Source organism: Castor canadensis, chromosome 10 (genome assembly GCF_047511655.1).
Source record: "Castor canadensis chromosome 10, mCasCan1.hap1v2, whole genome shotgun sequence".
In the NCBI taxonomy this organism is placed as follows: Eukaryota; Metazoa; Chordata; class Mammalia; order Rodentia; family Castoridae; genus Castor; species Castor canadensis.
In genome coordinates, this window is record NC_133395.1 from 12,386,880 (window position 1) to 12,399,955 (window position 13,076).

General features: G+C 39.1%; 1 protein-coding gene across 30 annotated transcripts in view; it reads left to right on the forward strand.

Annotated features, from left to right (window-relative positions):
• The window catches only part of Dock9 (dedicator of cytokinesis 9), a 260,000-nt gene that overhangs the window by 195,379 nt on the left and 51,545 nt on the right, over positions 1 to 13,076 (forward strand). For all 30 annotated transcript variants that reach the window (XM_074043061.1, XM_074043075.1, XM_074043068.1 and 27 more), the window contains 4 exons: positions 3,206 to 3,339; positions 5,460 to 5,574; positions 9,408 to 9,474; positions 10,737 to 10,784. In XM_074043061.1, coding sequence (XP_073899162.1) covers positions 3,206 to 3,339; positions 5,460 to 5,574; positions 9,408 to 9,474; positions 10,737 to 10,784 — 364 coding nt within the window. The remainder of the gene's footprint in view (positions 1 to 3,205; positions 3,340 to 5,459; positions 5,575 to 9,407; positions 9,475 to 10,736; positions 10,785 to 13,076) is intronic.

The window sequence follows — 13,076 nt, forward strand, 5'->3', positions numbered from 1 at the left end:
TGGGAACAGGGAGGTGACCTTCTTCAGAGCATTTTGTCTGTAGCAGTTCACACCACTAGCTTACGTCAGACATGTCGACTTCTGCACTGACTAGTTGCCATGGGCAAGGTGTCTGTCCTGCACCCTCCAAAACAGAATCGTCAGAAATAGAGTTAATGCAATGAGTACAGTGCTTGACATGGTCAACACTAAGCATTATTATTTGACTGTCATGTTTCGTAATACACTCTCAGAAGCCAAATAAAGGTGAATCCTTAAGCATAGTGGTGTGTTGAAAATGTTAATACTGTGTCCTCTGTGACCAGTACTCTTACAGGATCGCAAGAGAGGCATTCATAACTTTGTGGAAATGATCAAATCATAATGAGGTGTTTGGATTCATTCGACTCTCTCCAGTTCTGAGTTTACCTTGTTAGGATTTGGGATTCCTTGGAAACTTGGAGGTGAGCCATTGGGTATTCTTAGCATGACCCAAATGGCAGAGATGGACTTCAGTTGTTCTGCATTCATGGTATAATTATGAAAAAGGGCTTGAGACTGATTCAAGATCCAAATCTACTTGGTAGGAATTGGACACAACAGGCTATATATACTCAGAATTTATCTGTGTTTCCTCCCATCTTTTTAAAGGTTTTTTTGTTTTGTTTTGTTTTTTGGTTTTGTTTTTGTTTTTTTGGCAGTACAGTTTTTTTGGGCCTCACACTTGGTAGGCAGGCACTCTACCACTTGAGCTTCTCTGACAGCCACCCTTTTTAGTCTTTCTTTCTGGCAGTGTTGGGAATTGAACCTGGGGCCTCAGGCATGCTCAGCCTATTTCCTCCCATCTTGAATGCATCAGTCCTTGTTCCTTTTTCGGAGTGCCTTCCACAGAAGCCCACCTTTGAACTGAATGTGCTTTTTCTCGCAGCTGAAGCAACTCTTCTTCGATTTGTCAGGGAGTCTCCAGTTGACTTTGCTTCTGGTGCTTATCCCTCAGGAGCAGGCTTTCTCCCTGTGTCTCTGTCTAGAAGAAATCCTATTTCCACACACATTGAGAATATGCCCTCACCAATTGCTTAAATGCCTTTGGAGCATAATGCGTGAAAATTTCTAAAACTGATTCATTGCCTGGGCAACAACTGCTCTGAGGTTCATTCATTTTAAAATGCAAGCCTTCTCAGGCCTAGGGTTCCTTTTTCTACCTACTCAGTACATTGGGCTATTGATACAAAGAGGAGAGGAATAAACTAAAGTTCTCATTTTACCCATATGTTGTCTGAGGTCTTTAATTCCTGGGCCAGAACATTAAAAATAGACAAACACACCCACGCACACACACCTGCACACACACGTACACACCCACACGTGCACACACGTGCACGCATACACCACACACACCCACACAAACCGCATGCATACTTGCACACACGCATGCACACACACACCTCCCCCCAGGTGTGTTGATTTTGACTTATTGCGTTTGCATCTAAAAATCTGTCCCATTAAATTAGGACTGTCCCTTTGGACAGTTAAGAATCTGAGGATTTAGGGTCTAAGTTTACTTTATTGAGGAGCTCTTTCTCCTGAGTTCTGTGCTCCATCTTAACCATGAAGTACAATTATGTTAGGAGAATTATAATTATAATTTGGTCATAGTACGTGTTTCTTTTCTCTCTGTAGAAAAAGGGTTGTAGTTTTTGCATAGGGTTTTCACCTGTTTCTGTGACAACATGCAGTCTATGGCTTACAGTAAGTGTTTGGGAAGGAAAAGGATTTTCAACCTTTACCACAGGTCTTCTTTCTAAAATTAAAGGCCATCTTGATACTGCCTGAGAAATGATGAATTTATGCCATTAGCCATGAAATTCAAAAGTGGGAAAACTGAGTGACTTACAAAAATATTTTTGGTGCAGTTCAGGGATGGGCTATATTGATTGTTATTTATTTATTTATTTTTGATGTACAAGTATCTCAGTGCATGCCAGCTAATTTGCATATTGGAATCTGAAAATGACTGGCTTGTTGTGAGATACCAGTAATGGCATTTTTGGCTCGAATCTGGGAGGCTGTGCTTAAAGCTGCCGAGCACAGTGACAAAAGTCTCCTCATACCATTTGCAAAACGAGGCAGGACTTTGCGCTGTTGGATGTTGGTTCAGCACAGAACACACAAGTCCAAAGAGCCATTTTTAATTATGTAACCTGTTTAAATCTTGTCTAAGCAACAAGTCTACTACTGCCCTAAAATCCCATGTGCCAATGTAGAGGCTGGTTTCTCCCTTCAAATGCTGTTTATTCACAGACATCACAAGTTTTATTCCCAAGTTGGATTTCCTTTCTACTAGTGATTGTTCATAGCAGAGATTCCCAAATATTTTCAGTTCACACAGAGCAAGAATGAACCTTATTTCACAATAATTTTTTTCATGGTGTCCTCAAATCAAAACCAAGAGTTCTGTTCATTAAAACTTACTTATCTATTGTCAGTTCTGTTTATTCAGTACTTAAAACCAAGTAAGTTACTAAATACTTAATGTCCTAACAACTTAGTAGGCATGTCAAAAAATAATACACATAAATTTAAAGAAAAATACCATTTTCATTTTTAATAAACACAAGTGTCACTGATGGGTTATGCGTGCCTGATACCCCAGGGTCTTATACTTTGGAATCAAATTGTCTACCTCTATTCCTCACTTCCTGTTCCAGTGCTTGCTTTTTTATCATAGCAGCCACCAAATATCCCGCTGCACAAAGATGTGATATATCGAAAAGAATATAGCATGATCCACTTTGAAACTGTAGTTTTACCAGCCAGCATCAAGTATCACTGTTTTCCTTGAAAACTCAAAATGTCCTATTACATCTGCAGAGTTTGCTGAAATGTGTTAGCATACAGTTCATATTCTGGATTTTTTTATATGTCTTAATTTTTTGATTGAATAGTTTTTTTTGTCTGCATTCTATCCCCTGGTTAAATAATGTATTCTCAGGTACTATGAGCAATCAAAAGTGGTTTCTAATAAGTGAATTGACATTTATTCTGAATGTTACAGATTATTTTTATCTTGTTTTATATGACCTGGTTCTTTAAAGGTGACAATTAAATACTACTTTTGAGCCAACTTCCTAACTAAAAAGATAAGTGTCATAAAATGCAATTTCCTTTAAAATTTAGCACTTACCTTTATTTGGTTCTGTTTGGTCTTGCCTTTATTTCCATTTAGCTTCTCCATATACCACTTCAACACCAAACATCAACAGTGTGAGAAATGCTGACTCCAGAGGGTCTCTCATAAGCACAGATTCGGGCAATAGCCTTCCAGAAAGGAATAGTGAGAAGAGCAATTCCTTGGACAAGGTAATTTCTTGTCATGTAACACATGTGTTTAGTATAACTAATGGATTTAGTACAAAGAACATACTTCATGTTCTAGTGTCTGTTAAATATAACCTTTTTTTGCTTGTTTGTTGATTTGTCTTGTTTTTTGAGATAGTCTCACTACATAGGCCCAGCCTCAAACTCCCAGTCCTCCTGCTTCTGCCCCAAGTGCTAGGATTGCTGGCATGCACCACCACTCACAGCTTGTCCTTTTGTTTTTTTAAAAACAATTCAATTAGCCTGGGGTAGATAATAAGAACTTTATCTAAGGTTGGGGTCCATTCCCTGAAAGCCTCTTGCTGTCTCCCTGTCTGTCTCTCTTTTCCCCCTGCAGTGCTGAGGATCGAACCCAGGGCTTTGTGCACACTAAAAAAGCCCTGTACTATGCAGGAATATCCCCAGCCCCTCGAAAGTCTCTGATTCCTTTCTAGGATCTCTGGTCAAGGTAGCATTTATAATGGAGCACTTTGAGCAAATGATTCTGGAAGGTTGGACAGTGTTTATGCTGGGGAATATCATTTACAACCTGGCTGTCCATGTCAATGCCTAGTAGGTCCAAAGCCAGCTCCAGAAAATTTTAATTGATCATTTCTGTGATTCAAGCATTGACCTGATTTGAAATCACTCTACTCACACTGTGCCCCACATCCAATCAACACTTCTTTCCTCATACTTTACCTTCTTAAAATTACTGAAGGCTCACACTGTTTAGAATTTGTGGGAAAGGATAAGGCTCAGAGTTAAACCCTGACCATGGTAGATTGGTATCGCCTTGGGCACTGTCCCCGTAAGTTATTTCAAATTACAGGAAAACATCCTTTCTCAGCTCAGGCTGGTTATCTTGCTGGCACTGACATGACTATCTGTAGACACAGTTGTGTCGAGGGTCATTGAGGGTCAGACATTTCAGTGTGAGTGCATGTCATGATGTGTTGAACTTTTCCCTTGACTCAACATGCCTTCGTGTGTAGAGGGAAAAGCTGCTCAGAAGGCACTCCGCTTGTGTCGTGCGCAGTTCTGGAGAGGAGGAGGAGAGCTGCCAGTCAGCCAGGAAACACCGGGTCACGATGGATTTTTCCCTGCTAACAATTCCACCTTTGCCAGAGGAAACGTTGCATGTTACACCCTCCCTCCATCTGCCAGAAGTACTGAGTTCTCGGGGCTCTTACTCAGCAGGCGGGCAAGATGCTACAGCCCAGCCAGTTTTGCCACTAAGCACCTGTACCTGCATTTCTTCCTTGAATAAAAATGTTCACATAGCTCATTGATTAAGCCTGCTTATTATATATAGTTTTCAGTTGGCCATCGACACTTTAAATGAAACTTTTTTCACTGACATTTTTGCTTTGGCATTTGACAAAAAAATGTTCCTGATTTCAGTTGGAAATATAACTTGGAGGTTTTTTTAATCTCCTCTGTTTTTAATTACAAGATGAGAGTCTTATTCTGTTTTTGTTTTGTTTCATGTGAACCTGCTGCTTAGTGGTAAAACAGCCCCTCCCCCTTCCCCCCACAAACTTTCTGACATTTGCAGTGTTGAGCTAAGCTGATGATGGGGTGACCTCATCAGTTTAGGGTCTTTGGCAGTGCTGTGCTGAGGTGTTCCTGTTTGTCCTGTTGGGCACCTGCCAGGTGTTTTCCTCCAGCAGTGCCCGTGACATGCCATGCGTGTCCCCTGAATAACACTTTGGCTCCAAGCTTTTGTGTTAGGTAGAGCAGCACCTCAGGCTTTCCTGCTGTCATAGCAATTTGCTGGTCCCCTGAGGGGATAGGCAGCTCTGAGGTATCTCCTGAGTCTTCCCTTCCATGTTTGATCCCAGCACACATGCTTTTCTGCATGAGTTTCACTTGGCATAACTAAAACTGTGGCTGTTCAGTGGGAAAAGCCTGTGCCCTAGGACAGTGTACAAAGGAGACAGCTCTCGGGAGGCCTGTGGTGGTCATGTGCTCCATTTAATGGTGCCGTATTATAGCTCACTCATACTTTCCAGTTTGTATGATTCCACTCAACTATGAACCTTTGTCTTCCAAGGGAAACAAGCAAATTGAATTTTTCTCTCTATGATCAAGTAAAAAAATTATCTGTATTTTCTTTTAAGCATCAACAAAGTAGTGCTTTGGGAAATTCTGTGGTTCGCTGTGACAAACTTGACCAGTCTGAGATAAAGAGCCTACTAATGTGTTTCCTGTACATTTTGAAAAGTATGTCCGACGGTAAGTAAAAAATACGCTTGCTTTGCTTTCCTTGTTTCAGAATTTTATTTTTTAAATTGTATTAGTTGAAAAATTTTATAAGACTTTGAAAGAATTTTTTTCTTTTTTGTGAAAAATACTTTTGTTAATTATTTTATTCTAGAAAATGAATTCTAAACTGTTAATGGGACTTTTTTTTTAATATATGTTGAAACTGTACCTACTATATTAACAGAAACAGATAAATGAAATAGATTTTTGTTTTTGTTCAAACAAACTTACTGGCAACTTGTGTAACTATATTAATCTCTTGAATTAGAAAACATGTTGTCCAGGAACCGAAGTGTTTCTTCAATCTAGAAATTAATGTGTGTATGGTATTCCTGATCTCACCTGCAGGGGGAGGTATTATTTTATTTTTCTAATGGAAATGGTGATGTCCTAGTAGACTGTTTCTGATTAAGTGTGACAAGAACCTTTTAACGCAAATGAGCAGAACTATTAATGCTTTCTCTGTACCACATAAAGTTTATAAGCATGTATGACAGGATAGTTTCATTCTAGTGACAGGATTTATAGCCATGAAGTTATGTCTTAGTACATCATAATTCTTATCTTGATCAAAAACGTGGCCTTACTTTTCCTGTGACAATTTAAAAGTACATAATGAGCTTCCTTAAGGTCATTGAGCTAAGACGAACTCTTCTGAAAACAAAATGCCATCTTTCGAGAACCGGAGAGGCCACTTATACCTTATCTGCTGGCTGTAATTGTGGTCACTAAGCGTCCTGCCTGTGACAGTGGGCTTTTTTTTTTCTTTATTCATTTATTCATATGTGCATATATTGTTTGGGCCATTTCTCTCCCCTGCCCCCCCCTCCTTCTCCTCCCAACAGTGGGCTTTTTAAAATATGGAGCTTCCATCACACCAGCGTTAACTGCCAGCTTCATAACACAGATGCTTGGAATGACCTTCGTGTCCTCAAGTTTATTCTTCTGTTAGATGTTACTTAAAATTGCAAAAAAGAGAGACATGCAAGATTTTCCTTGAATAATGATCAAATACAAAAATGCAGGGTATTTATTCTGATATTTGGGTTATAAAGTTGAAATTCATCTCATTTGAGTCAGAAGTTCTAAATTTTGCTTCATGGTAGTGACTTTTAGCTAACATTATAGTCCTTTATTCCTTGGCTTAAAGCACTTTTCAAATTTTTCAAATTATAAATATTGAATTTGTTATATAGTTAGAATATAACTGCTTTTGAAGGCAAATATGCCAGAGTTTTTGCGTCCAAGTGGAACTTTTCTTTCAAATTCAACCCTACAGCAGGTCATAAATGTATTTTCAAACACAACTTCCTCTTGAAAACAATTTTAGAATACATTTTTATTCCCCAATTGCCTTCAAGTTATCAGTTTTTCCCTTTATTATTAGAACCTGTATATGCATGTGCCATTTTAGACATCTTCTATCCCCTTACTTTCTTTGAAGTCTGTATTTAAATTTTCATATTTAGATCTAAAAATTTACCTCATATTGATTTTTGTGTGTGGTATAGGAAAGGGGGGGAAATTTCCCAGAGGGAGTTTACCGGACAACCAGCATCAGTTGTGTTGCTGTGTAGCTATTCTTTCTTTTTTACTTATTCTGTATTTAAGGAATACTTCCATGCTGATCCCATGACTTTCTGTGTCTCCTCCCTTGTGCCTCCTCCATCCGTATAGAGCTGTAGGGCTTAGCCAGTAGCCAGAGTCCAGAGCAAGGATCAGCAGTGACAGTGCTGCACCCTAGCTGTGGTGTCGAGGGTGTGCTGGGGGTAACATGAATGCCTGCATGGTAAGTCTGTGGCATTCATATTGCTCCTCCAAGGCTCACCCTACCAGGAGGACCAGCCTCATGAAATGAGTTTATTCATCTGGATTCTGAGCTCAAACCACTCACTCCCCCCAACCCAAAGAAGCTCCCCAATACACCCTGATTTCTATTTTTCCTATGATTCATTAGGCAGATAAATGGGAGAACTGCTTAAGTTCTCTGAGCCTCTGTGGGTGCATCTGTAAATGGGAACTCTCTTCTGTATGCAGTGGGGACTCAGAGAGCATCCCCCCATGGTGCCTGGCACAGAACAGATTCCTGCTGTATATCCCATGTCTTCCCTGCCACTGGTCCTGACAAGTGTGGAGTGAAAGCCTCTCTGCAGCCACCCTCTCTATTCATCTCAGGCTCTAAACACAACACTTTTTCTCAAGAGTAATCTCTTCACCGCTTTTTCAAACTCAATGTAAAATATAAGAACAAAAATGTTTTCATCAAATGATAGCACTCTGTGCAATACCAAATAGATGAAGGTTCATAACAGAGATTTAAATGTACATACAATTTGATCTTACCTCACTTATAAGAATTTGTCCTAGAGATGTAGTTGGAAACTACAAGTGAAAAAAAAAAGTTAGCTAGCATTTGTTGCCCTCAACGCAGAGAAACTAAAGCAGATACCTTAAAAGCAACTGAGGCCAATAGGAAAAGGGGAACAGGTACTAGAGAAAAGGTTAGTTCAAGAAGAATTAACCTAGAAGGTAACACCCACACACAGGAAATCAATGTGAGTCAATGCCCTGTATAGCTATCCTTATCTCAACCAGCAAAAACCCTTGTTCCTTCCTATTATTGCTTATACTCTCTCTACAACAAAATTAGAAATAAGGGCAAAATAGTTTCTGCTGGGTATTTGGTGGGGGGAGAGGGAGGGGGTGGACTGGGTGGTAAGGGAGGGGGTGGGGGCAGGGGGGAGAAATGAACCAAGCCTTGTATGCACATATGAATAATAAAAAAAAAAAAGCTATTTTAACAAGAAAAAAGAAAAAAGCATAATGATTTAGGCTTTTCGGCATTGCCTTATGTGGTGTTTCCTCCTTATTGCAATAATCCAAGAAGTTAGAGATTCAACTCTCCACAATGAGAAGACTTGAGCCACATGACCTCAGGTGGTCCAAACTGATGAATAAAGTCATGAAAAGTAAAAAATAATAATAATAATAATAATAATTGTAATTGAAAAAGGTTAGGAAAAAAGCAATAAATGTCTCTCTCAGTAGGGGATTGGTGAACCCAATCATGATACATCCATAGAGAAAAATATTATGCAGGTTGGAAAACTTTGAGATAGATCCAAGCTGTATTGTTCAATTAAAACTCATAGACAAAACAGCGTGTGTAGTATACAGAAATTATCAACAAATTCCCTGCGAAGGGAATTCTATAGTATGAAATGTGAGAGCCCAACTTTGTATGCCCACTTGTATTCTTAGAATTTTCTAGTCTACTTAAGAGCATATTGTACAGGAAAGCAATGCGAGTAAACTCCCTGTATAGCTATCCTTATCTCAACTAGCAAAAACCCTTGGTCCTTCCTATTATTGCTTATACTCTCTCTTCAACAAAATTAGAGATAAAGGCAAAATAGTTTCTGCCTGATAGCGAGGGGGTGAGGAGGAGAGGGAGGGGGCGGGGGAAAGGAAGAGGGGAGAAATGACCCAAACATTGTATGTACATATGAATAAAAGAAATTTTAAAAAGAGCTTATTATGTATAAGCTAAATAAACCTTGTCCCATAATATAGCACTAGATAATATGTGATGAAATTAAAGTTCACGTGCTCAAATGCAGCTTCTTGAAAAACTCTGTGCATGTTATCCAGGTCACTATGCTTTGCCCTTTGATCAATTATAAAATGGGGCAGTGTTGGAGGACTATATTCTGGAGTCTATTCCCATTGTTGTAGTAGGTCATTCTCCATAATGTACCTGATTATGTATTGTGATTCTAACCAAATAAATGTTTGTTTTCTAGATGCTTTGTTTACATATTGGAACAAGGCTTCAACATCTGAACTTATGGATTTTTTTACACTATCTGAGTGAGTAGTTCTGTCTTTAATCATTACCTCTTAGTTCTTCCCAGATAATTAAGAGATGTGATGAGCACTATGTACTTGAGCCAGGAAATAGTGTATGTCATATCCTCTGTCACTCCTTAATCTCTCTATCCTGCACCTGACTCCAGCACCTAGTTTGGGGGCTTTTGAGCCAGTGAACAGTGACCACCCTTAAGTTATTGCAGAGATGCAATTGTTATAGGTGAGATACTTATGTGTATAAGCCATTGTAATAAAGTAATACAAAATTTTCTTCACTGAATTGGGTAGATACTGCTTCTCTCAAGTGAGTAGGGTACCTGTATTATCTCATTTTATCTCTTCAGTGTAAGTTTCTGATTTCTTTTAAGCTCTTTATTTTTAGAAAGTATTTGTAAGTTAGAGGTAAATTTCAGATACAGAGTTTATGTCACAATATCCCACAGCATCTCAGTCAACATCCACAACCAAACACGTTGTTATGTCTGCAATTAAAAAGAAACTCCGCACTTCCATTATTGTTGGCAGTATTTGGGTAAATCATAACTCTAAATAGCTTCATGTCTATTGGCTTGGGTCGTGGTTTGGTGCGAAATATCTTTGCATAAATTTGAGAGGAAACCTGGTTTCAGAGCTTTGTACGTCTCAGGGCTGTTAAGTGAAAGGCTGAGGCCTGGTGTCCAGCAGGAGCCCTGTTCATGGTTTCGTGGCTGCACACTCTGTTGACTTAAACAGGGGGTTGTCATGTGGTGAACCGAGATTCGGCACCAGAGAATTCATTGTTTTAACTACCTCTTATTAATTGCACAAGTTTTAAAAAAATAATCAGTATTGTGGATATATTAAAATTAAAAATCTGCACACTTGATGTCTGTAAAGGACTAATCTATACATTTGAATCAAGAGAGAGTTCCTTATGTAGGCTTGAATGAGGATGAATAAACAAATCAGAACAGTGTCTGGTCTCCAACACATTCTCAGGCAAGCTGCTTTGGAGTAAATCTGCCAGCCCTGACCCGTCATTCTGTTCTTCGGTACTCTGCCAGCTACCACAGTGTTGACAGCCACACGGTATGGGGCTTCCTTATAAGTTAATCATGTTCTCTGGACCTAGAGGGACCTTCCAGAGAACTCCTGAAAGCCAGAAGTAAGAGGCTAGTAATAGACACGTTTACAAATTCATTATTGTTAATGGGCTTAAATAAAACTGTAGGGAAAATAATTTTATCATCACATTCTCCAATAATTTTTCATCCTGTCTACAGAGTCTGCTTGCACCAGTTCCAGTACATGGGGAAGCGATATATAGCCAGGTACTGTTGGGTGTCCTAGTTTGAAATGTCGTATCATTTTCTGTGTTGCTTGGATCCCAATGTGTAGGAATAATGGTCTGCAGTGATTGGCAGGTGGGATTCATGTAAGCAGCCATGAAGATGGTTGGCAGGCCTTGAATTGCCACCATAGAATCTGGTCATGTCTTTTTGTCAGCTTTACTGCATTCCTTCTGTCTCATTTTGTCATGTGCACCTCTCTTGGAAAGACTGTGTTTAGTGGACTGTGTCTCCTTCCAAATTCTCGCCAACACTGTGTCTGTCTCCTCTTTCTTTTCTCCTCATTCCTTTTCATCTATGTATTTTTCCTTAGTGATTTCACTTCCTGTTTCATCTTCAAAGGTCACTTTCACTTTTCCTGCTCCCAAACTACAAAGATACTGATTTCTCTTCTTACCACTCTCATTTTTTGTTTTTAGCCCATTCATGGATTTCCACAAATTTCTAAAATGGAGGTTTTTCTTCTGTTACTCTGACTAATTAATAAGTGCCCTGTGTTCTTGTCTAGCTATAAGTCTTTGTTGAATGTCATAACCCCCACTGCCCTGTCCTGGACCATACTTTTCCAGGTTCCAGGAGATCTAGGAGCTCCTTCCTGCTGTGTGACCAGATAGCATCCTCTCTGGGGGCATTTTCTCACACAAGTCCTGTCACCCATACTTACTCATGCCTTGTAGCCACTGAATATGTCTGTGTTGTGATCTGTTCTGTCAGTGTATATAAGGGGGTTTCCGGGCTAAGTGTCATATTTTTTGATTGGTTTCAACAATTTAATTTTAAGAAAATCTTGCAAGTTCAGTTGTAATTGAGATTCCTCTTACCTATAATTCTGTTTTATAGTAATGAAATCGGGCGGAAATTAACAAACTTTCTATTTGAATGTGAAGATTTGCCTTGTATGTTAACATTGTCCTCTTTTGGGGACGCGTAGAGAAATTTTCAGAATTGTATTTTATGTTAAAAAATATAAGTTTGTGTTCTCTTAAACAGGAGCAAATTTAGAGAGATTATTTTGTCCTTTCCTCCTGTTAATATTTTCTATTTTTAATTTAAATGTGGTAGTTTAAAGTTCCTTAATCTTAACTTTTATTTTTGTCACAACAGTAATTTTTGGTTTTGAATATTAAATGCAAGTATATACAAGGAGCCTTTGTATAAGTAATATCTCATACCTTGACTTTCATTCTTTATGACTTTGTCCCATGAAGATGGGCAAGTAGTATATTTTGTAACAGAAAAGCACTGTGCTGGGTGAGCTTCACACCCTCTTTGCAGTTACCATCACTTACATCTCAAGATGACATCTGGAGAAAGTTGTACCAAACAGAATTAAAATGCCTCAGAGCTTAAAATGGTGAATGTGGGAAGCTGAAGATTGTTGTCCTGAAAAAATATTTTAGAATTGGGTTTTGTGAAGTGGTTAATTTTTTTCAGTGGATATAAATTTAACTTTAAAAAAAATCTTCTAACTTTATCATCCCCTGTATATATTTGCATATAATATGGGCTGCTTTAAAAATAGATGGGCAGAGGAAGATGGGAGTGGAGATGGTGTTACTTTATTCCATGCTGTATGGAAAGATATGTCCTGCTTTATCAAAAAAAAAAAAATCACCATGGTTTCTGCTGCATGTGACAGAGATCATGAACCGTGATGTGAACGTTGTCAGTGTTTGCCATTCCCATGGTCCAGTTGTACAAATACTGTGCCTTCTCCTTTCACTTGGAAATCACCCAGCAGCATGCTGTCAATGATAGTCCATGCATGTCACTGTTCTCCTACACACGGTAACACAGTGAGGGGCACAGTTGGCTCCAGAACGGGGAACAGGTGTCATTCCAGCACTGGTCTCATTTTCCATCTGCTCTGGTGATGGTACACAGTAGGAAGTCAGCTGTTTGATTGCTAACCCAGATCACTCTTCTGTTTTCTCTACTTGACTGCTGACAAGTTTAACAAAGTGTGTGGCTCTTCTCCTTCCTGCTTGGGTAAGAATCATGGTGTTAAAACTGCCTCATGTAACCCTCCCATGGCATGTTTGTTTACTGTTTCTGCCAGTGCATTTTAAAAAATTAGAGTAATAGTTTTTGTTCTTTCATAACATATACAACCCACAAAGGTTGGTGATGTTTTGAGAGTTGTTAGAACGCTGACCCATGGCACCACACTGGAGCGATGCTCACTGTTTTAAAAGCCACATCTCCTGAGTACTTTCTAAAACCAAGAAGCTCTCTGCTTTGGCTTGATTTTTGCTTCTTCATCGTCAGGTGCTT